General features: G+C 39.7%; 1 protein-coding gene and 1 long non-coding RNA gene across 4 annotated transcripts in view; both read left to right on the top strand.

The window, feature by feature from the left end:
• LOC138190501 (uncharacterized) overlaps positions 1-9,336 on the top strand; it is a 41,699-nt gene extending 32,363 nt beyond the window's left edge. The window contains exons 2-3 of one of the 2 annotated variants that reach the window (XR_011176497.1): positions 5,590-5,687; positions 8,359-9,336. This is a non-coding gene — a long non-coding RNA (uncharacterized lncRNA). The remainder of the gene's footprint in view (positions 1-5,589; positions 5,688-8,358) is intronic. The other variant, XR_011176496.1, reaches the window with a different exon arrangement.
• Positions 9,337-12,945: 3,609 nt separating this feature from the next.
• DopEcR (G-protein coupled receptor DopEcR) lies at positions 12,946-24,458 on the top strand. 2 transcript variants are annotated; one of them, XM_069133907.1, is made up of 5 exons: positions 12,946-13,166; positions 17,965-18,459; positions 18,653-18,872; positions 19,236-19,665; positions 19,775-24,458. In XM_069133907.1, the coding sequence occupies exons 2-5, from the start codon at positions 18,348-18,350 to the stop codon at positions 19,952-19,954; spliced, it is 942 nt and encodes a 313-aa protein (XP_068990008.1). In that variant the 5' UTR covers positions 12,946-13,166; positions 17,965-18,347; the 3' UTR covers positions 19,955-24,458. The 2 variants fall into 2 exon arrangements, with proteins under 2 accessions (XP_068990008.1, XP_046469986.1); XM_046614030.2 differs by having other exon boundaries at positions 12,946-13,200.
• The last annotated feature ends 670 nt before the right edge of the window (positions 24,459-25,128 follow it).

The raw sequence follows: 25,128 nt of genomic DNA, 5'->3' as shown, positions 1-25,128 counted from the left end.
GCTTTTTGGCCGAAATGCAAAAGAAGTGAAAGGAATCCTCGCAGATGAAGAGATATTGTCGTTGTAAATGGCTGTCAAGAAGCGTGGAGCTTCTTCTTTTTCGATGTCAGATTACGTCTAAATATATCCGAGGGTATAAATCAGTTTCTTCTTACTTCATCGTTATCCGCTGCTATCGGTTATTACTCTGTCAAACCAGAGGATTAGAAGCTCAGGAAAACCCGACGCAGTATTAAACCGGGTCACAAGTCCCTGCATTGAGATAATGGAACCCAAATTTCGTAAATACCCGGACGCATTTCACAGCTATGAATTAACTTTTGATTGTGGTGAATCGAATCGTTATCAATGTGCTTCTGAATTTCTCTCATCGTGCAAATTTCACTTTTCATGATCAATATTAAGAGATTGTCTTTTCCCACAAATTCGATAACAGCTTGATGTTATCTTTAGTTGAATCTGAATACCTTTATTACGCTGATAATTTTCAGATTTTTTGAATTCTGAGAAGACAAAAAAATCACTGCAAAGATTTTAAACAATTTAGAGAATATGTTTTCGGTAAAATACGTTTTGAATTGGATTTATTCATGAAGCTTTAACATCAACTTATTCTTCTTAACTAATACTTATTTTAATTAACAAAATCCGAAATCTGTCGTCTCTCTACATCGGAGTAGAGACGAAATTCTCTCGAATCAGTCCGATAATACAAATTTAATACAGGCCTGTATTACCGACCGTATAATTCACCAGCGTTTAATATTACTTGAAGATCTTTTGCCGACGGATCGCAGATGCCTGCATTGTTACCGTGAAAAATGGTTTTCTGATCATTTTTATCTGGAAAAAATGAATCAATAAATAGTAGATCTATAAGTTAGATGTACATAGTTAGTTACTCGGAAGCCTTAAAATTCGTGTTTAAATGGTACAAAAGCTTCTTTTTTCAATCATCTGTGCCAACGAAATGTGAAAAACGTTTTTCGCGATGAACGATGGAGATCGCAATCGAATAAATGTGTAGTCACATTTTGAAATTGTGTTTTATCGAATTTATATTTCTTCAATAACTGTAGCGGTTTTCTTAAAACGAAATATTGAAGTAATATCACATTGTTATGCGCTTCGCTATCAAAATGTTACGATACATTTCTTTTTATCAATTTTATCGGTTTTTTTTTTTAACTAGCAAGAAAATCGAAAATTGGCTTAAACATTTTAACGCAAATGAAAACAGAATACAGCCACAGAGGGTAGTGAAAAAACGAAAAAGTAATTGAAAAAATATTAAGGCAACACCGGTAATTTTTTCGGCCGTATTTTGTTATTCGTGTTTTTTTTTTTTTTATCAATTAACAAAAAATCGAAAATTGGCTGGAACATTTGAAGGCAAATCAAATCGGAACGAAGCCAAAGATGATATTAAAAAATGATAAAATTATTTGGAATTAACTGATTTAACGCCAATCGAGTGAAAACTTATGAAATTTCACTGAAAATATACATCTTCGTAGAATGTTCTCTGCAGATCGTTTTAAACTATTATGCAAAATGAAAATTTTATCAGCGTTCCGATTATTTCTTGACTGCGGTATTTCGCGCTGTGAACCGATAAACGTAGCCCGCAGCATTAGCTACATGCATTATATGGTAATTAGCGTCTTGTGCAGCTTATACTGCATAAAATGAATAAATTATAAAATTGAAACGAGGCGGTAATCGGAGAGTCAGAAGCTTAATGAAATGCCGGAACTCGGGTTGATGAATCGCATCTGCAGCATGCACAAAAAAGAATTAAGGCCAAAGAAGAATAAAGTTATTGATTATAAAAAAATATTTCTTTCAAATCCCTTCGTTCAATTGTCGAATCAAAAATATGTTTTAATTTTTCCGCACACAAAGAAGATTTAGTCCATAGAAAAAATATGATCTATATTTAGTCAGATTCAAGTAACCGAATTTGTCCGTTTTAGAAAATACTCCGATAGAACGTATATATATAAATTATAAAGTTAATTGCGAGTAACATTACTGAAACAAAAAACCGATTCATTTATATGCAATTAGGGTAAACTTGATATTGTTTGGAACGGAATAGAAAATTTATTCAACTATAGTATATGGCAATCCAAAAATTTGTCCAATTTTGAGAAAGCTCAACTTTTTTCTGAGTCAGACCCGCCATTTGGCTCGATATTCGGTATAAAAAAAGACTACAAAACTCGCTCCGGCCAATCAGGGTTGAGCATCTGGGTTTTGACCCACTGACACCGTCCCGTGACGTCACGGGAGAGCCCGAGTCTCGCAAACGGCTCGAGTAGGGTGGGTTGACCTCCGTTCTGACCTTATATTACCGCCGAGATGTCTCGATTGCCTTTCAATCTCTGGCGCTTTTCCATTTTCCCTGGATTTCCGCTTGCCTTGTATATAATAATGTTACAGAGGGTCTTCCATTATAGATATTTCGAAAAATAGCCACAATCCAAAGGCGGAAATACGTTTCAACGTCGGACGAGATATGCTTCATTTTTACGAGACGTTGGTAAAATTTCTCTAACAATAAAACGACGTGCCTCGTAAATTTCGCGGCGATGGTAAGTTTCCGGAATCATACTTCGTGGGCTTTGTGGATTCGTTTTTAACCCAGGTTCATCCGATTATGAACCGGAAGTCATGCTGATTTGATTATTTGAATAAAGAAAATAATTTTTAGTAGAAGTCATTTTTAAAGCTTGACCCAATTTCGTACAGTATTAAGAGATTCATTACGAATACGGCTTTCAAATTGAATTCAAATTTATGAAACGATTTCCACTGGAGAAAGTTCAGAAATTTATTTTAATTCCGTGAAACTTGAGGTTCCAAGATTTTTGGAGTTTTTTCATAATTCCTTTTCTGCAAGTCTCAGCAGTGCGACGTTTCAGATTGCAGATATAACCTCATGACAGTACGTCGAAATCAGTCTCACAACCTTCAATTGTAATTAAAACTGGTTAAAAAAAGTTTTCGAATTCGGTGATTATAAACATCGAATCAAAATTGCGTTATTCAGTGTTAAATGTAAAGATCACAAATGATGGATTGCAAACAGGAAATAAAAATTTCCAACCCAATTACTAAACGTTTTGAATCTTGATTCACCACGCTCTATCCATTATTTTGGATTTCGAAATTTTCACACAGATTTTGGAGATAAATGATCGAAAAATTCATCGAAAATTCGTTGTTTCTTATGATATCTGAAAGTAGGAACGGAACTTGTATATTTTTAAGCTTGGTGAAATCGGCTTATCATAACCTGAAGAAGAATCATAGATAAGACACGTTATTCCATAAAGAGAAAAAAAAAATAAATAAATAAACCGACTTTAGATAATCTCCGCTGCGTACCAAGCTAGAGAGATTTTTTTAACGCTGATCAATTTTTCCTTCAACGGTAGCTGATAACTTCCATACCAACGCGAGCATATTTTACACCTTCTTTTCATGCTTGCGTTCGGTACGTAAAGTAACTGTTTCAGCAATGGTAGAGTGAGTCACGAGGGCGCATGCGCGGAGTATAATAAAGATCATTTTCAAGTCCTAGGAGTTGAAAGAGGTCTGTTCTGTTCTCCGCGCATGCGCAGTCGCAATGAAAAAATCTAACATCAAGCGACCCTAACTTCAATTTCATGCTTCGTGACATGAGGCGTAACTCTTGTTGCATAAAGAATCGTGTGCAACAAAGAGGCAATGAAATATTTTACTATATTTCTACAGTTATCGTATCATTGAAGATCGAAGAATGAATCCTTGCAAAACAGGACACCGTGTACGTTAATATTGATAAAGGTCGAACCTCGAGTTACATCGTGAAACTAACTTCGGGTGAAAGAATTTCGGTGAATCGATGAGGAACCACGCGACGTATCTGACAGTGAAATCGATCAATTGTCTGAATTTCACAGCTTCATATGTTATTTTCAAATATACATACAATTATACACATGCACGCACGTAAACACGTGCATGTGTGTGTGTGCGTGATTATACACAAATTTTTACTTTATTCTTTTTATCCAGCCATAATATAAAATTATAATTTTTTTTTTTCTTTGTAACAACTTTATTTTTGACGAAACTGGAACCTGGCGCTTTTTTACGAGGCAGGAACTATCGCGCAACGTCCTGCGCTTCGAGGATATGATAGCCATTTACCACTTTGTCTTGGAGGACTCTCCCCAAATATCGGTTAGCTTTCTGCCGCACGTATTTTATTGGTTAGATATCCTGATATTAAAAGGCCAACGTCGCGAATGAATTCAGGGGCGGATTGATTCGGCGGTTTTTCAGATGGCGTAGTAGCTGCGCATGCCGGCAGTGAAAAACTGAGTTCGTTACCCGGGAAGCTGTTACAAAAAATCACAAAGACACGCCTGAAACAAGACCAAACCTATTAGCGCGTGAGTCGATATCGATATTTGAGTGACAAAAAAAAAAAAAAAAGGACAAAAATATAAGAAAATGTACGACTTGAGCAATTTTTCCGTGTTGTATATCTTTGAAGTTAAATTTTTGTATTCACTTTTCCTTAGTTTCCTGAAAACGCAACTGTTTTAGTGAAGCATTTTGAAAAATGTTTGGAATTCATTATTTTCAGAATGCTAAAATCAGTGTTTTTTAACGGAATAATGTAAAATACTTCGTATTTGTCAATGAGGTTCCCGATTTTTCCTGTTTTTTAATAAACAATCAGTGTGGCTTCTTGAATAAAATATCGGTAAGTCAAAATTCTTTGAAATTCAAATAATTGCTCAACCTATTCATCATTTCTGATTTTCGATGAATTAATCTGCACTCATTGCAAAAAGAATTCCTCAGATACATTCTATGTTTTTTTTTTCGGAAATCAATTCAAGTCTCTTTTCAGAAAGAAAATAAAAATAAATCATTTCATTGAATCAAAAAATCAACGTCTCATTCTAACTCAAATCAATTGCATTCAATGTACTGTTATTAACAACAGGAAAAATTATTCCAATGATCAAATTTGACCAACGAAAAAATTGCTCACGATAAACCTATGTACATAAAAAAAAAAAAAAAAAAAATCGAGGTTCCTATGGAACTTCCAATGCATCTTTGCTGTAATTTTTTTTTTTTTTTTGTAACGTGAATCCGCTTAAACTCGCTCTCAGTAAATGAAAAAAAAAAATAAAAATTCTACGAAATCTGTACACTTTTTCGAAAATCCAAAAGTTTAAAAATAAAATCAAATATCGTTTGGACTGAATTTCGTTCGCGAATCGTGAACAATTACATCGTGCCGTAAATTTGCATTGTAAAGTTCACAAAAAATTGTTTTGTACTTGATACGTGTATGAAATGAGGATTTCGAAAACGGTTGGGTTTGAAAGTCTGACAATTAATTCCAAGTCCTGGAGGTTCGAGGGATCTAATCGATCAAGATTCTCGTCCATTAATCCGTCCGCGGTGAAGATATTACCTCACCATTTTTCGGTCGGAATTCGAGCCACGGTTTCGACAACTCTCATTGTTTGGATCGAGTCTTTTTGTGAATACTGCTATTTCTCCTCTGGTTTTCAGGTCCCCATTTATAAGTATCTGCTCACGGCCCTTCTATGTTTCGGCTAGTCGACCAACCCCTCAGTTACAGGCAGCGCGCCAGCGAGTGGATCTATAAGGTAAGTTGCCAGCCAAACCCACCACCGCAACCTCTGCAATTTACATAAGACTGTTCCGTTGGCTGGAACCGAAAACGTCTCGAGGATGTATTGCCGCTATTTTTCGGCGGAGAAACGATGTAGCAATTAAAGGTTTGAAGGTAGAAATTCAGTCAATAGAGGTAAAGAAAAAAAAAACATCTCGTGATGTTCACTGACAAGAGAAATTTCTAGTTCTCGTTAATAATTCAGTCTTTGACTATTTTTATTTTCTACCGTAATCAGAAAATAACTATAATTATAATAAATAATACTGTCGATCAGAAAAATTTTAAACACAAATTTAAACTGGTTCTCAAGTTTATAATTATCCTGAGAAAAGAAAAATCACGGGATTTTGAAATATTCAAAACAGAAATCCATATGCTTTGCCCAGTTTTTATGAAAACTCTATAAATTCTTTTCGAAAATGAATTCCTTCTACATCTCGTGTGACAGAGATTTCTTTTTTACCAACTCAGCTGTTTGATAATACATTATGATAAACAAAAGCGTGACTGGTTACGAAGAACAAACTTTGAATGGTTCGTTCGAGGAAGAAATTCTGTGAATACAATTTCCAAAATGAATGAGCGAGTATTCATAAATATTGGAAAAACCTGCAGCATTTGAAAATATTCTGCTTTATCAGTTGAGATTTGCAATTGTTAAAAAAAATTTCACATATAATCAGGAGATGATTGAATTAAATTCAGCGTAGTTAACTTTAGCTTCTCTCTTATAACCTTTTATACTCGATACGTTCTTTCTACCCTTTTTTAATCAAACGATAGCGGCAATGTGGCCGTTGCGATATTTTTTATGAATCCACGGAAAATAGGATCCAATACAGTATCAGGTCGCGTTTCTGCACCGAACGATCCTCATCGGCGGGACAATTTATCTCCGACAAATTTCGCGTTCATTTTTATGCTCTTCTCCCCTGTTCGTTCCTTATCACATCAGTATCGACTAGCATCGATTCAGCAGAAGCGAAGCGTGCAGTTCATCGCTTTTCATGATATACATGGACGGCTCGTGTGCAGATACTTTGCGAATTCAATTACCTCTCATACAGTCGGGGATGAACGAATTATGCATCAAGGACGCGAAAGCACTTTTGCCAGGTTTCCGCTCGATCCGCCAGCCGCGGTGTATCAGACACGAGAATTCATCATGGTCGTTGCTCAAGGTCGATTCCTTCCGTACGTAACTCCTTCATTCGAGGCTTCTACGCTGCAAAATCAATCGCTTTGATGGCTTTCCTTCGTGCCGTTATTATTGACGAAATTCGCAAATATTGTAGAAGAAGTTATGAGTACAAATATTTTTCAAACTTGCAGTATCGGTTTGTCGTATCGAGAAAAAAACATATTTCATACGGAGTGGGCGTAAATTTGAAACTTTAAATTCTCCGACTTTTTCATTATCTATTTCCAGAGCCAAATTTGAATACATGAGCTTAGGAAAATTGAAATGTACACATTGACGCTATAAATAAGAATAATTTTTTGATTAAAGTAAAGAAAAGCACAGTCTTTGGCCATTTTGAGGCAGAGAGACTGATGAAAGATTTTTTCATAAAACTGGTTTTGGACTTGTCGGCAATGTTTACATTTCTGTTTCTCTCAATTGCTGACTGTTTTGATGTAAGTTTTCTTAACAGTTGTTAAAATTCCCTGCAACATGCGAATTTTCGTGACTCTTGCGAAACCGAATCGGAATTCCTTAAGGATGTTTCTTGTCCGCAAGGTATACTTTCTACATTGAAATTTGTACACATTTTCAAAGAAGAAGAAACAACTCTTTTTCGTAATATTGGCTAAAGTTCGAAATAAAGAATGATACTTGCAACATTTCGACAATCGTTACTGAAACGATTCCTCTCTCCACGCCCACGTGCGCAGGATGAATATCGCGTCTGTATTCCGCACACATTATACGCGGAGAATCTTCAAGGACAGCAGAATAGCACGAACTATTTTTAGTCCTGCGAGGCAAAGCTTCGTGTTTCGAGAATCATGTACAGTGTGCAAGCCCCAGAGACCGAGTGTGTTTCCGGGGGAGAGTTTTGATATAGGGTTGAACTATAATTTATCGGAATCCTGAAATCCGCACTACCTTATGTAACCTTGGATGCGGGTCAAATTTTCAAATAGTCGAAGTTTAGACAGACCATTACAACGAATGGTTGAAACAACCAACGGTCGAAATTCCGAATGGTCAAAATTTGGATAAATCATTACAACAACGAATGGTCAAAACTCTAGGCGGTCAAAATTCGGAATGATCAAAATTTGGGCACACCATTACAACGAATAGTCAAAATTCCAAACGCTCAAAACTAAGATTTTGAATAGTCAAAACCCCAAAGTTACCAACTTTGAATGTATGGTACACGCTTCACCATACGAACGAAGGTTTGGTAAAGTTCGGAGTTATGACCTCGAGGTTTCGATCCGTAGTTGTGACCGCTCGGAGTTGTGATCATTCGAAATTTTGACCATCGATGTAACAGTCTGTCCAAAGTTTGACCATTCGGAACTTCGACCCTTACTTTACCGGCCCAGATAGACGGGCAAAGTTGCGATCACCTCGGGTGACCGCAATCGCAATTCCCATGAAAGTAGAACTGATCCCAGAGTTATCTCAGCAGATGTTGTTCCTGTGGTCCCGAGACCCGGTACCAGGTCCTCGGACGGGTCCTTGGCTCGCATGGTTCGCAACGGCGGTTGTTTTATGGCGTTGTCGGCGGCGGATCGCCAGCAGCATCCTGGCCGTATCTCCCTTCCGGATTTTCAAAACAAGAGCCACAGTTGCGCCGGTCAGCATCAGGCGGAAATCCGAGTCTAGGCGAAGCCTCAGTCTGGCTCTGAACCCGAAACCACCGACCGGCATCAGAACGAGGGTGAAGCGCCTTTGCACCGGTGATGGACCCCATGTTTCCAGCTCTTCAGTCTCCTCTCAGCCAATCAACTACAGGGTGACGAGGAGCGGTAGAGTCTATGGAAAATATCACCACAAACTATCCACGCCGAAGAAGCAAATGTAGGACAAGTGGCGTTCCGTTTATAATCGTTCGTTTGTTGTATGTACTTGTATGGGGAATTTCATACGGTTTCACATAGCCTTGGACGGTCGGGAATCCCAATTTTTTCGTAATTGCCGAGTGGAACCAGGTCCATGTTTTTTTTTACGTCGTTACTCACCGTTCCAAAGTTAGAAGCTGAATTGGCCGAAAGCCGAATGGAGTTTGAATTTGTCAGATTTTTTAGAGAACCCCAAGAGTCTAAAGGAATAATTTGAGCCCTAACTGTAATTTATAATTCGTAACTTCCAAGCCAATGAAAATATCACTTCTAGTAAGGTCTTAAAATATTTCAGAATCTCGATAAAGTTATCTGTAATTGTCAGTAAACAAAATTGGGAATGGCGACAGTCGGAGGCTATATAAAACCGCATGGAATTCCGAATATCTACGAGTATACATTTTTTGTTATTGTCTTGTGTGCGATTTTGTATTTTGATGATTGTACCGCAGTTTCTATCTGTTTTGTAAGTACCGAGTGTTTAGCTCGGTCGTTTACAAATTTTTATTACATTAATAAACGATCTGTGATGTCGTCGGTAATATATGCGTACACACGTTAATACGACTCGCTTGCATCTCCCCTCTTCAGAATATGTGCGGTATGAGTAAAAGAAGACGAACAACTCGTGTTAGTGAGACGATCTCTACCTTATATACTATAAGTACTTCGGAAGTTCAAGAGAGAACACACTTGCCTGCGTGGTAACCTTTACGACTTACTATAAAACTTAGGTACATATCCAACCGAGAACCTACCACGCTAACAATAAACTCTATTTCACTCGAGACCGCTCGTCGTAAAATCCTCCATCAGCACGGCTTCGAAGGGAAAACATACCGGGAGCTCGATACCACGGCCAAAAGGATTAAAGCCAGGTCACGGATAGTCGCGAAGACCTCGGTGGTTTTGAACTTCGGTCATGGAAAAGTAACTGCGAAAGGTAGACCCACCGTTTGTTGTTATCGTGTCATTTTTCACCGCTTTTATAAAATTCTGTATTTACTAACTTGACTTTTAATCTCTTCGACAACTTGATTCGCGACTGGAATTCTACTTTGAGCAAGTTTTGACTTTAGGATATTTTAAGTGGATCAAGGCATCACTGTATCATTGGTGATCATAACCACAGATTAGACGCAATAAATACGAGTCCACAACTGAATCTAACGATGGTCACAACTGGTACTATAAGATGACCAAAACCGGTATATCTACCTTATCATGGTTATCCAATTCAAGGAGGCGTGGTCTTCGACTGTTCGACTAGAGGATCTACCGCTACGCGTTGTCTTCTGACTCGAACTTGACCTACTTTGTCCTACTGTGTAACGAGATGCAGACTTTTGATAGGACCAGTTGATAGTACGTTAAGTGACACTGTTCGCCGGTTTCAGCAGACTGGCGCCCGAGAGTCCTCTTCCCTCTCAGATCAATAAACATCCCTTACACATACCCAGTTCTCCGTAGCTACAGAAGCCTTTGAAATTTTGTGCAGGACCAGAAAGGATGACCACTGTTGGAAAGTCATGGTCACAAGCTCCTGGTGAAACATACCCATAAGAGGTTTCATTACACCACTATGAATTGTCCAACTTCTCGAATGGTTCAACGTTGAATACAATCCTGGGTCATTTTTGCAGTATCCGCGTACCTGACCTAAACTTTGCTCCAACAACTATCGTAACGTTCGGTATTGCGGTTAAGTCTGCACGTATATAAACAATGCTCACCGTCAGAGGGGTAAGTTTCATATCAGAGTTGTGCCTATTTAAGCGGTATAATGCCGCAACGTTATCTGCACGGCAGGGAGTACGCGAAGCAAAGTATGCGCTCAATGAACAGAGTGGAATGGAACTGTGCCAAATTTCGTACAATGCAGAGCTGGTACCTCATAACCAGCATAGTCGATATCGAATTTAATACGTAGTTCCCAGCTACGGCTACACGAGTAACAAAATCAAGAGAAACTTCTAACAGATATTGTAGAATTATTCACGTAACACGGCGCTCGACGCATTGGGGCGAAAAATGACTATGAGCAATTATCTCGTTCCTATTTCCAGGGCGTTTTCTCTCCTGACGAGCATCCGAGTGCCCTAATTCGCCTGTTTTTAATCAAGGGAATACCGGTGAGAACATCCTTTAGACACACACAGTGGCTGGGGAACTTAATCAACGAGCCTGGATGACTCGGATAAATGGACGTGGACTTCTGACTCGATTAGAATAGCGCATAAAGCGGACCAGCGAGGGGTCGGAGCTAATGTAAGCAACTGTATTTCTAGTCTAATGAAACTACACGATAGTCGATCAACGGTTTGTTCACGTACGCAGGGATCAAATCAGGCGTAAACGGGCTTCCTCATCCCCGAGGAAGTACAGTCGCTGCATCACTAAAGATCCTCGGATTCTCTCGATTGTACCGAACACCTCAGATCTTGACTTCAGGATCGATCATTCATCCTACGATGATCACATTCCCGGTGAATAATGATCAATCACGTCCGTTAAGTCATTCCGTTCATTCCAAGTCTCTTCTTCGTGTCGGTTTCAATGTTTTTGAAACGAATCGTGTTGAAATTTACTAATTCAAAGAGAACCGACCGTTTAGCACATGATCGGCCAACGGTAATGTTTCTGGCGAGTCAGGGCTAAACAATTCGCTGTCAACCCTCCTCGGCCTGCGTGTGTGTAACAAGGCAATAAAGACAAAGTGTTCGTAGATCGAAATCATTTCCATGTCATTGCGCGGGTAAGACTGACGCGTCAGGGTGATGTTAAAATGACGGGTGTAAATCGAGGACTGTATTTGGGACAATTCCGTGGCTTTTATAACGGAGCATCAAGAGCGGCGGTTGTTAGCTGCAAAACAGTCATCCTCGAGAGAAATTTCTACATTCCATTTGGTCCTTGTAGCGTTTTGTCCTCGTCTCATTTATCTCTTAGTCGAGTGTTAAATACCTCGGAACCTAGTTCTCTTTGCATTAACGAGGTGTTTCTCGAGACTGGCAATGGGCTGAAACCTCTCGTGGCTTATTACCCAATCGGCAACTGTAATTCTCCGCATTGTTTATTTCTTCGAGTACTTCACGGAATGCCGATGCCTTTGACGATTGTATTTTTAACAGTTTTTCTCCATGAATTGGATCGTAATCGAATAATTCTCGTTTCTTTGACCTTATTAGTTTTTGACTGTTCGATCCTACTCAATTTTAATGTCTGTGGAAGATACGGCCCGTTCGTGCCCATGAATTTTTATAGAATATAAGAAGAAATAAATCAATCAATCATTCATATTCTCTGCAGGTACGATGGTACTTCAGTGACGTGATGGGCATAAGGTCACCGCATTAAAATCCCCCGAATGGATGTTCCACTTCTTTCTGAGTGGACTCTATGAAAAAATTTGTCAAAATTGACCGTATTTTTACAACCTGTTAAATTCACATACAGAAATTTGACATTCCGTAGCTTATTTCACTTTCCCAAAGTCAAAATTTCATCGTTCGTTGGACTACTTCGCGATAAGAACAAAGGTTAAACCTTGAAACGTGTATTGAAAATCTGTAAAGATATTCGATTTTAGGTAGCTACCAAATACTCTTACCCTTCACGCTATTAGAGAGTAAAAAAAAAAAAGGATATTCAACTTCACATAGCTGAGCGATCATCGTCACTGTTACGCACCGTTTACGCATAAATTTTCAAGGGGGTAAAAATTTTCCTCGCATTTTTCCCAGCTTTTCGATGATTCCAGCCCTTACGGTAACAACCCGCTGCAAACGTTGCCCCGATTCCCTTGACCTTTCAAATATTTCCAGGAGTTCCGTGACTGGGACACTTTTTTTTCAAACTCCATCATTAACAACGAGGAAGGGATTTACAGACCGCACTGCCCGTGGCTTCCTGCTCGGACGAAATGAAAGCGGGGGGCGACGGGACGGGGAGGAAAAGGAAAATGGAAACGGGGAGTTTGAGTAGGTCGGGAAAAACGGGGCTGAGATTATCCGCGCGTACGCGGTTTCCCAAAAGCGGGCTGCCCCGAACGGCTGAGTCATCTCCAAAACGCTGCCCGGCCGAATCAGGGGTGGCGCGCGTGCGTCGTCCACGTATCGACGCCGCTACTCCCGGGACGTCGGAGCGTCGGGACGCAAAGCCGTCAGTAGTCACCCCCAGGTTGAACGCGTAGGTGGTTATTTGGGGCGGATTTGATCCCCGCCAGGGGAAGTTGTCTCGTCTCGATACCGACCTCGGCTGAAAAACCCGTCGCGAACCTGACTCGGTACCGCAGCTACGTCCGCAGAGTTTGTTTGTGATAAGTGAAGGGCTGAGTGGAAGTAGCGGGGGCGACGAAGATGCGATCGAAAAGGTACGCGGCCTCGAACTTCACCGGATAAATTTCGGTAAATATACACCTATGGACCAATTAAAGATGGCAGTGTTTTGTAACATGGACGCGCGATGAGATGCTGCGTGGACCGAATTCCCCGCTGGGCACATCCGAGGCTCCGATAACCGGCCCTGCGGCGTTAAATTTAAACGTGGCTAAAACGGACTCAGAATGCAGAATTCCTTTTACTTGCGAACTCTTCTCAGTTTCAAACCGAAACACTATCTACTCGATTTCTTCGCGGTTTAACAACGCGACGAGATGTCGTTCGGTACAACCTGTTCCTTTGTTCTGCTATTTTTTTTTTCACTCAAATTCACAGCTCAAATCAAGCGTATTAACCGCTTCGATGAAGTTTAAGCCTCACCTGAAATCCACGGAGTCAGGGACACGTACGGTATTCCTGTGCTCCATGATTTTCTTCGCACGAAAATTTAGGAGGACAAAGAATTTCATTTTTTCTCGCAAGATTTACCTGAACACTCAAAGTTGGGACTTAATAACTCGTGGAAACGACGAAAACGACAACATATTGACTTCTCTGCGATAAAATTCCCTCGTATAAATGAAAATGCAGTAGAGAGAATAAAAGTTACTTATAGGTTCTTACTCTGCTTGGAGTTATTGTGCCTCAGGAGTTATTGCAGAAGAATGAAAAATATAATATTCAATAATTTCTCTTTTGGATTCGATGTACTCGATCTTTGGGACTTCCTTTGCTACCCGTCTTAAACTATTGAACCACTCACTCCTCGCCTCTTGAAAACAAAGGACCCGATGCACAATTTCATTGGCTCAATTTCACCTCTAGTTTCTTCAGATAGTCAAACTAAGGCTTCACGGCAATTTAATTACTGGTACAACACGAGCGTGTGATTCAAAGTTGATTGGTACAACTTCGATTCACTGGGCATTCGTGAGAGACCACTGTTTTTTTTTCTGCAATCACACGAAAGAGCGATTCTCGACTGTGACAATTCATTTTATGTTTACTCCACATAGAGGCGTACGCCTCTTCATTCAACTTCCCTGGCCTGTGAAAAAGCGGACGCATTTCATCCCCCGTAAATCGTCATACAGTAACACTCGCTCCGAATGTGGTTAGAGGTCATTTTTTTCATTGGTGTGAAAAATGTGGGATATTTCGAGTGACTAGGGTGACGTATTTCTTGTTTTGAATCAAAAGTGAGTATCTATGTTTTGGAAACCTCCCTTGAAAACCCAATGAATCAAAAAACACACCCCTGAAGGACATTGGTGCTTGAATTCAAGACAGGGAATAATTGTAAAACTGGGTTAGGGTGAAAGATAAGCGCGACTCGATATAGCCTAGGTCGGCCTCCATGGGCTTAGGACCTAGGGCAACCAACTGGAGCCGCCAATAAGGGCGCTCTCTTCTCTCGGCGTTGCCATAATTCTGCGGAAAGGCGAGCAGGGTTGAGAGATGCAGAGGGTGAAGAAGGAACAGTCCCGCCAATACCGAGGGAGAAGAGGAAGAGAAAGAGAGACAGAGAGAGATAAGAATAGAGGTCGGAAATAGGGAAGAAAAGAAGTGGATCACGGCTGTGATTTAACGGATTTAATAACGCCATGGGCAGGCTGGCAGTGGATCATTGGATATAACGGCTGATGCTGAAGTGAGATCGGCCTAAGTCATTTGGAATCTTTTCCCTCCGAATTTCTGGTTTAAATAGACATCACAATAATTCGCTTCGGTAAATTGCTGATCAATTGATGGTTTGTGGAAGTTGTTATAGACTTTCCTTCGGTGCCATTTTTGGCCTTTCATTCTGGTTCCGAAATAGATGGAGATCACCATCCCCTAATGGTTTTGAGTTCCTTAGAAGTTATCATCTCATTAGCCGCAACAGTGGCGTTAATATTCCATCAATCTTCTGGCTGGTTGCCTATTTGTTTAACAGTCGAATGGCACACGCATTTTTTTATTGGTGAATACTGTTTTGAGATCTCCCAGACATCATGTTGGTTAGTTCCGTACTTTGAGCTTTGATAAAAACATATTTCCAACCAACAGTTCAAGCGTTTGACTTGAGAGTGAATGAATATTTTCTGAAACGTATGCTAAAGCAGGTATGGATGGAGAATTTTTATTACTGTAGAGTAAATGGGTAATCAATAACAATTCTCTGGAACCCCGAAATGTCGAGACGAGGTCTTTTTCATTCCCGCTGAAGTTTTGGTCAAGTGTTGACAAAACCAGAAGTGTACTTTCCAACGAAATCCCATCAGTCTGGTAGCAACTGAAACAGTATTCAATTAGGATGACTATAATTTTCGGGTAAAAAGTTTGGACATAGTCTCAGCGAGTATTTTAACTAGCTTCAGACACGCCACTTAGCAATCGTTCATATTTCCAGTTAACTTATACTAGTTACTCGTTATATTCATTGATTTTACCACGGAAAATGGCACAATAAATTATAGCCTTATGGAAGCCGTAGTAGCTTCGTGTTTTCAGTAAGAATTACGAAACAGTAAGCAGTAAGTGCTGCATAACGAGTCCATTCAGCTGCTTGAAATGAAGAGATCGAAAAAAATCCGTACGATGGCGGATGGGTGATTAGTACCACAGTGGGTAGACTTGTATTAGTAACTCCGAGGAATAGTCGAGGCGACCCAAAGAAGCCAGATAGTGGCATTAGGGCGGTCGTATGTCATCAAGCCGATCCAGTGAATATGCTAAAATACGTATGCGAGTGAGGTTGTGTGGGATACACGGTACAGGGCGCGGGTCACTTAAGCACGTGCAATGAGCGAATGGGGCGAAATAGAGAACTGCAAGGCTTCGTAAGCCGTTTTTCACGTTTATCAGCATCGGCCAGTACACGTACAGGGGACACGTGCCATGGGTGAGAGCGTGTACTACGTTACCCAAGCAAGTAGCGATCTGCAATGCGATGGAATCAGCTACTTACACCATCATCTACGTAGGTACATAACTACGTAGACATATCAGGCACATCACTGTGTGCAGAACCAAGGCGCAGTAGCGCCCTACATTTAATAATGCAAACTCTGGACGTCACTTTCTCGTTTAGTTATTAAATTTCACATCATGGTAATGACGAGTGTTCAGTGCCGCACTACGGACTGATTCTATGTTTTATACCGAGTTGAAGTTTCTGCTTAATTTCATTAAACACGTTACATTACCTCTTGCACTCGTGGTCTCGTTCATGGGATAGATGCAGACGGGTATTTGTTTGCGATGAGATATAATGATGAATAATGCACCAACTTCTACGCTAAGTCAACCAATATCCATTGTTTGCTAGAATAATAAAGTCTTAGTTTAAAAATTCACACACCATTATGTACACTTTTCAATGGTCTCGTAACCACTAATAGGCTTAACAGAATTTAATACTATGAGCAATGTGTTTAAAAAATCCTATCTACAGGTCAAGGTCACTGACTGGACCTTGGAACTAGATAGAGCTTCACTCTTACGTTCAAAGATTAAATCAAGCGAATTGCTACGCGAAAAAGCAACTGAATGATTCTTATGATATTTATAAACAGAATACCGTTAAAAATTGATTAAACTTTAATTTGCAGTACACGTAATTGAAATAAACGTGGTATAGCTTTTCGAAGTAACAGTGAACATGTGGAGTTATAGGTAAAGTAAAGAATGATAAATCACTTTCGGTTTAGTGTCAATTCGTTGATATAGACATTTCACCATTTCCTTCCAACATTCTGTTAAGCTGATAAAGTTGGAGAACACAGATGGAAGTTTCAGAATCGACTGGGGAGTTTTAATTGGTTCCAAACTCATTCAGTTAGCCCCTGAACTGTGTGACATTATGCATCAGTCTTGAACCATGATGAAGAAGAATTAGAACAATGACAGTGATACACGAACGACGTGCAGAAGTGAACCCGCATGTATAGCAATGCTAGGCTAGTATGCGCACCTATGTCATTCAAGATCGACTTAGTTGAATTATGAATGACGGTCGATACGAACGGCTCATAAGACACGGCCATGAAGCAGGCCTTATGGAAAAGGAGAATTTTCGCAAGCCAGGAAACACAGTCTGACGTATAACTACTACGTCCTCTAGGTTATCCACATGCCTGCTCACCTGAATTCCCGAACATATTCCCTGCGCTTCATGTACACAAGTAGACGCTGTAGCATATGAAGTTTCGAGGATAAGTAGGTCGGCACCACTTAGTTTACGCATTGGAAGTGAGGCATACGACCAACGATACTCGTGTGTCACCAAATTCATCTCTGAAGGAAAGCATCACGTCGAAACATAAATACGAATGAAAAGTGATAACCTCATTATATAAAAGATGTCGGTGAGTTAGATTGAGGTATCAGTCAAGTGCACAGTTCGTTATCACGTGGGCCCTATGATTATTCATGGTCAACTTGGAGACTTAGTTGTAGAGACTTTAGATATTGATCCATCGTGCAGGCTTACGTATTTCCAAGTTAGCGAAAGCGGTTGTTCGATCCGACGGAGATCCACAGAGCACGTTTATTGCCGGAACGGAGGTCTGGAATAAAGAACCCAAAAGTCATTTCCAGGCTTTGATTGGAATCAATTGTGACGAAAACGCGCTCGTCATTACTTTCATTTAGCCCGTTGATACCTCGCGAAACTATTCCTTGACAATGCGATTTCCACATCCGATCCTCGAACGGAGATTGGACGTAGCTAAAAGTGTGGACGTTATAGCCTATCGAGTGAGCTATCGAGGTGGGTCCCCTAAACGTGGAAATCTTTTATACTTTCAGAAGCACCAGATCGATCCTGGACGAGTTTCAAACATCGGCAATGGGGATTGCGTGATTCAAGACTTGGGGAACAGTTCCGCCGGCGATTTAGAACACTTGAGAGGAGAATCGAGTGTCGGAGAGTCCAGAAAACGCCGGAGAGAAGGAAAGTGAATTCGGAGACAAGCGGTTTGAGTCAAATAAGCAGACAAGAAAGAAAGAGTGCGACATCTGTGCCAAAAGCTTTCGGGCTGGGAGGAGGAGGCAGGAGTTGCGTGAGGTTGTGTACCAAGGTGAAGTAGTGGACGGAAGTGGTTGGGACGGAGTGAAGTGCAAAGAAGGGTGAAAGGGCGGACCAGGCACCTCAGGGTGGGTGGGGGGATGCGGCGCGTAGGGGGGGCGGCATGGAGGAGCCCTCGCTGGAGGCTCTCATGCAGGCGGGCCTCATCTTCGTGGTCGGCGTCGCGATCATACTTTCGAATCTACTCATCATCGCCACCTACCTCAACTTCCGTGGTGAGTATAATTCTCAATTCCAAAGTCAAGTCAATCAGTGCAGGGTACGTTGTCACGTGGATCCTGTGATTACTCATGGACAACTTGCATACTCAGTTATACCGTGATTATCAGTGATCATCCACTTTCGTCATACACACCTTGACGCATGTGATCAACGATTTGCATGCTTGTTTTTTTTTTTTTCTTTTAGGCCCCAGCGAGGTGATAAACTACTACTTGCTGTCATTGGCCTCAGCCGATCTGCTCTGCGGATTGCTCGTTGTCCCGCTCTCCGTTTATCCAGCGTTAGTGCGGCGATGGGTCTACAGCGACATCGTGTGCCGGCTAATCGGCTACCTGGAGGTCACGCTCTGGGCAGTCTCGGTCTACACCTTCATGTGGATTTCCGTCGACCGATACCTCGCCATCAGGTAGATACTACGTTTCAGAATTTTTGGATCGTAGTGCGGAAGTGGCCATTAATCTGTAGTAGGCGTTCGACCAAGCAGAATGACACGGCGGCAATTCTGACTTAGTTTACACGTTCTTGAGTCCAACCGTGTCCAATAATGCTCGTCCCATTCATCAGACAGGTTCTACGCACAGTATGACGAATCACACATGTTTTTATAAGACGATTCTTGAAGGTCGTCATAAGCGACATACTTTTCTGGCTGTTCTCCAACTCCCGAGGAGCGGATGAATGAGGAGTGTACAGCTCCAACACTCACACGGCGTTAGTGCATGGTTCAGTCACATTTGACCTTGTTGTGTAAACGATTGTGTCTACGCAGGAAACCACTGAGATACGAGACGGTGCAGACGAAAACGAGGTGCCAATGCTGGATGGCGTTCACTTGGATCAGCGCTGCAATGATGTGCTGCCCGCCTCTGCTCGGCTTCAACAAGGCGATCTTCGACCACGAAGCCTTCATATGCATGCTCGACTGGGGAAACATGGCCGCGTATACCGTGACTCTGTCCATCCTGGTCCTGGGCCCGTCGGTGATCACAATCGTCTACACCTACTACTACATATTCTCAATGATGAGAAAACTGAGATCCGGCGTGCCTATCCACGACAAGGAGTACGCTACAGCGCTGTCCGAAAACCTGAGCAATCCTAGTCACATCATGTCGTTCGTCCTAGTGATGACGTTCTGGGCCTCGTGGGCGCCGTACGCTGGTCTCAAACTCTACGCGGTCGTTAATGGACCACCGCAGGTGAGCATATTTCATCTCAATGGATTCGCGAGCTTTTCTTCTTTACTGAACTCGTCGGGTCCTCTTGGTTCCCGAAGCTGGTCGTTCTAAGTCCTGATTTCCTTGGTAGGTACCATTCCTGAACTTCGCTGTCGTGTGGTTCGGACTTACCAACAGCTTCTGGAAGGCCGTTGTCCTTGGGACGCTGAGCCCCCAGTTTCGACTCGCCGCTCGGGTCCTCTGTCTGACTCTGTGCTGCCGACACCGAAGACTTCCCCCGGAGCTCCTGGGTCTGGACGACGACGACTAAACAGAGTACCGATACGTAGCTAAGGTCGAGCGAGTGTCTGTGCGTTCTACACGCGCCGCATTCCTAGAGCATCGCATTACACATTTTCTATCTCGTGTTATACTGGGAGTTGATCCTACAGTTTTTCCTCGCGTGTTGAAGGAGCATGATAATGACTCAATTTCGCGGTTCGGTTCACTTGTTGCGAGTTATAATCCGGGAGATTTTCTTAGACCGTTGGAACGTCGAATATTCATATCCAGCATTGTGTCGATTCATTGTTATCTTTCGTTTCGACGGTTGAACGTATACTTCGGACAGGTATTGTTCACTTAGAGCTAATTGAAGAAGCTTTGTTCTGGAAGTCTTTCAATTCATCTGAGAAAAGCACACACTTTATCGAACAAAACCAAACATGAAACGTGTTCTGGGCATTCCAGGTCAATTTCGTTCGTTCTCAATACTCGTTTCGATAATTATTTCATAAAGATATATACACCGCAGGTGGGATGATTTTTGTGGGAGTTTGAAATCTTCATTTCCAAACTCTTGAGGCACATGATTTTCTCTCAAGATCTTCAGTTTGATTGATTTCCACTCTTAAGTATTCGTAGCTGTAATAATTATTGTTAAGTATCATAACCAAAAATTTCAAACGAAATAAAAGAAAATAAATTCCAACGTAGATACATTTTTCCTTTTACCGTTTTATCAAACTTTGCCTTTCCAAAAGTCGACAATGTCGTTTTTCTGATATATCTCTCACATAATATATGAGAGCACATTTTTTTCGCACCATAAACTCGGATAATAACACTTTTATCTGCGACTTAGATTAATGCAACCTACAATTAGCCTTAACAGTTGTAAATATTTTAAAATAAAAGAGAATGCAATATTCAGTTAAACCATGGAACATTTGAATTAGGTAAACCAAACGACTCATTATTTGATTTATTTATATCAATTCCTTGCCGTGTCTTGACTCATAACTCGCAGAATTGGGATGCAGCAATGACCGTGGTGACGGTTCGAAAACTTTATCTTCTATTATTGAAGTTGAACTTAAAAAGAAAAAACGCAGGCTTTAAATTTCTACACTGCGCAGTATCACATAAAATTTATCACACAGAACGTGAGTATACCAAGTTATGTTTTTTTTTTTTTTGGTCTACATTCTTACTGAATCTACACATGTATATGACGTGACAACGTATGCCATGAATTTCAACAATTTTGAGAGTTGAAAAAAAATTGATGCGAATAAATCTAAACCGAGATTAGGCAGTTAGAATCCATCAAATTATTCTACGATAAAAAAAAAAAAAACAAAGAATTACAATACCAAAATTTTTATCGAAACGATGAACGTCTGCAAGAAGTTGAGTTCATCTGGAATGCCTGGCGTGCATATTTCTTTGATTCTAAATTTGCGATACACGTGTTTGGACGCGGTAAACAAAATGATAAATGAGAATATATAAACTGCATTCCGACTAAAATATAAAGAATAAAATTACTATAATTAAAATCGCTTCGTCGGCTATATTCAGCCGACGTTTTCTTCTCTATATAAAAGTACATACAATATTGTCACGTTGAATAGATGCGGGCAATGCAGCAGTGTGCTGGATTGATATACCTATATAGCGATGATCCAGAGACGCAGTGAGATAAAAAAAAAAACATATTTATATGCATAAATACATAATTCACATGTATGTATGAATATATATGTATATGTTACGTAACGAATAGTAAGACTGACCAGTTGGTCGCGTAATTTCGATTAGACATCTTCAAATCTACAAAGTAACTTCGCTTCGCTCAATCTAGCATCTGTTATTTAGCGTGAGAATTTCTTACGAAAAGGAGAAAAAAAATTTATAGAAAAAAAAAAGAAAAAAAAGGAAGAAAATTAAAAAAATTTTACCGTTGTCTATATCTGTACGTTTATATAAGATCACGCTCAATAAGTGTTTTAGCGAGCTAAACAAGGAAAAAAAAAAGTTACTATATTGTGAAGATTAATTAACGTTAACATATGCGAAAAAAAAAGAAAATGAAGCAAAAAAAAAAGTACCTAGTCAATTACAGAGATGCCTCTATGAATGTGACGTGCTAAAATTAGAACAAAAAATGTATTAAAAATCGTAGAACGCCTTGGGACAAAACCGCGCGAATTTTAAGCTTTTTTAATCGTGCTTAATCTATCCTACGATGCGGTCGAACCTCTCTCTGTTGTGTCAAAAGACGAACGATTCAAAAACAAAAAAAAAAAAAAAAAACACCCCTTGCTGTAGGCACTGTAAGAAGAAGTAAAAGATAAATAAAAATCATGACGGTAACTAAACATACTGTAAAGTGAAATAAAATTCAAAAAGCGATAAAAGTGGTATCGTGCACCCAGCGAACTCATAACGACATCGTAGTGGAAATGAATTGTCAAATTGTTGTTAAAGAAAAAAAAGGAAAAAGGGAAAGAAGAGAGAGCCAAAAGAATATATATCGTATTATTATAAAATACGCATTTAATATAGAACGTAGTTTGTTGTATTATGCGGCGATGAATACGGTGTGAGTGCGCGTGTATAATAACTGATGATCAAATCTTGTGAGTCGGCTAGGTCCACAATTACGTCTTTCACGTACGGATTGTGCTTCACGTATTTATTCAATTTTCGCATGCGATCCTCGAATATCAATGAAAATCGAACATATTGTTACGGGAAGCTAAAGAGTTTGAAGCCCATCTCGTACGCCGAAAGGTGATCAATAATTCTTTGATTCTCTATATGTTGTAAGATAGTTGATTAATTAATTAATTAAAAAAGCAGTTTACGCGTAGCGCAATCAGCAGCAGTCGCAAGACGCAGCTAACAAATTGAAATTGAATTAAAATTTCTTCCCAAATACGCTAAAAATTACAATTATAATACATATAGAATGTGTGTGTTGTGTGCACATATAAATCTATAGCAACATCGAAAATGATGGTCTGTTTGATTCACACGGGCAACGATGATTGTATGACTAGCCTATTTTTCGCAGTAAAAGTTACAGATATTTTGGTATTTCAAAAATTGAAAAGAAATTTTAATTTTCACTCTAGTTATTTTGAGTGAAATTTATTTACTTGTTGGGGAAAAAATCCATGTCATTTCTACATGAGTTTATACGGTACAAAAAAGAGGTATTAAATATACGTAGAACAAATATGAAACATTTATGTTAATTATGTGGAATTCACGGCAGGGTTCAGGATGCCGATAAATTATAATACCCACCACAATTTTTGTAATTTTTACTCAAGAAAATCGCTGTCAAAGTAATCAGAGTCGCAGATGAAAATCCATCAGAACATTGTTTCCGAATACAGTAATGGGAAACTCGCATACATACAAACTTATATAAATGCGTCAATCCACAAATTATTGGTCAACGATCCGGAGTAAGAATCTCGATCTAGCTGCGATGATTTTGATTGTTTTTGGTGTCTTGAAAATAAAATGATTGCATTAATCTGATCATTAGAGACCTTTACGATGCATCGTTTACGAAAAACCGGATAAAATCACGAACATTTCTTTAATTTTAAGTTTGCGGAACATGAGAGAACTGCTATTATAAAGATGTTAATTTTTCGCATTTATCGTCAATTTTTTTTTCTCATTTTTTAATTACACCGATGCGGTACAAATTCTATAATAAAATTCGTCAAAACTACAGTTCCATAAAAATTTCAACCTCGGATTGTTGTGCCATAATTTTTGGAATGGCCTATATGTACACGTATATATACATAATATATACAACATTTCGCACCCTCCGGATACTGAGCAAATGAAAAACGTGAAAATAAGAAAAAAATTATTAGCAGTAGATTTAGAAGAATAAAAACGAAAAAAATAACATAATAAGAAAAATAATAATAATAATAATAACGTGTCGTTTTGCACGGCGTGAGCAATCGGTAAATCTTTCGCGAATCGATCGCTCCACCTTGGGCATTGTTGACAATTCTCGTTATGCTTCCAAACGATAGTTGAATCTCTTTTAAAACTTTCTCTCAGTGTAACCGTGTTCCATATTTTGGTTCATCTTTTATTTTGGCAAAAAAAAAAGAAAAAAAAAAAATTCGGACAAATATTCTCGTATGTAACAATATGAAATGTCCATGGTACAATGAAATCATGATCAGATTGGGTTAATCGTTGTGTTGAAGAAAAAAAATAAGGAAAGACAAAAGTTTACACATCAGCTTACAGCCAGTAAAAATTCGAATCGAATTAGTTGTATTGTGAACAAAAAAACCAACTGAAGTAACTGTAACGATTATAGAAAAAGTACTACCGAAGAAGTCGACAAGTCGATCCGATTCCATGAAAACTTTAAAATCGATTAAATTCGTGAATTGGTTCGCGATAATTTTCTTCGGCGGAAAACGCAAAAAAAAAAAAAAAAAATCGCAATGCGTTTATCGAAGCTTAATATCCTCCGCTTGACACGTGTAGAAAAGCTTGCAGGCCGATTAATATTTCGGTCTGATAGACATAAGTTTTCTCTAACAATAAGCCACGTTCACAATTCTCCATGAGAATGACAGGATGACAAGGCGCAGAACAGCTTCCGCTTCGCTTTGAACTAGAAATATATATTACAAGAATAATTTTTGTCGCTGCGCCTAAGGTTTGTAAATTGTATGCGGACTGGAGAAAAGTAACGAAGAATGTGTGAACGTGAAATAAATTAAGACCCCAACCCCCCAACGAAACAGTATTATATTTCTCAGCGATAAGAGTTATAAGCCGAATAGAAGAAGAAATATTCTTTGCGTAATCAAAACGCGGTTGAAAGATTGTTTAAGAGATATATATTGCATATATAATATATTTAGATGTATAATGGAGAGGTGCGTGAAAAATTAAGGGCCGGAGGGTGCGAGTTTCGCGAAACCGGGCAAAACGCTAACGAAGAGTATTGAAAACGTTGAGACGAAGAAGAAGAAGGAGGATAAGATGAAGAAAAAATAAAACACACACTGGTCCCTGGCAGTTTCCCGGGTGGCCTCCATTATTAATTATTAATTACATTTTTGTACCTAGTTGCTAGTTTTGTACTAGTTTTGTAACGTACCTCACAATGGACGTGCTGTTATTACATATTTTAATGATTGTTAAACGTTGATTGATGAC

The sequence above is a fragment of the Neodiprion pinetum genome, chromosome 2 (assembly GCF_021155775.2).
Source record: "Neodiprion pinetum isolate iyNeoPine1 chromosome 2, iyNeoPine1.2, whole genome shotgun sequence".
Taxonomy (NCBI): Eukaryota; Metazoa; Arthropoda; class Insecta; order Hymenoptera; family Diprionidae; genus Neodiprion; species Neodiprion pinetum.
Note: the sequence above shows the minus strand (reverse complement) of the source record. Positions and strands in the feature narration are given on the sequence as shown.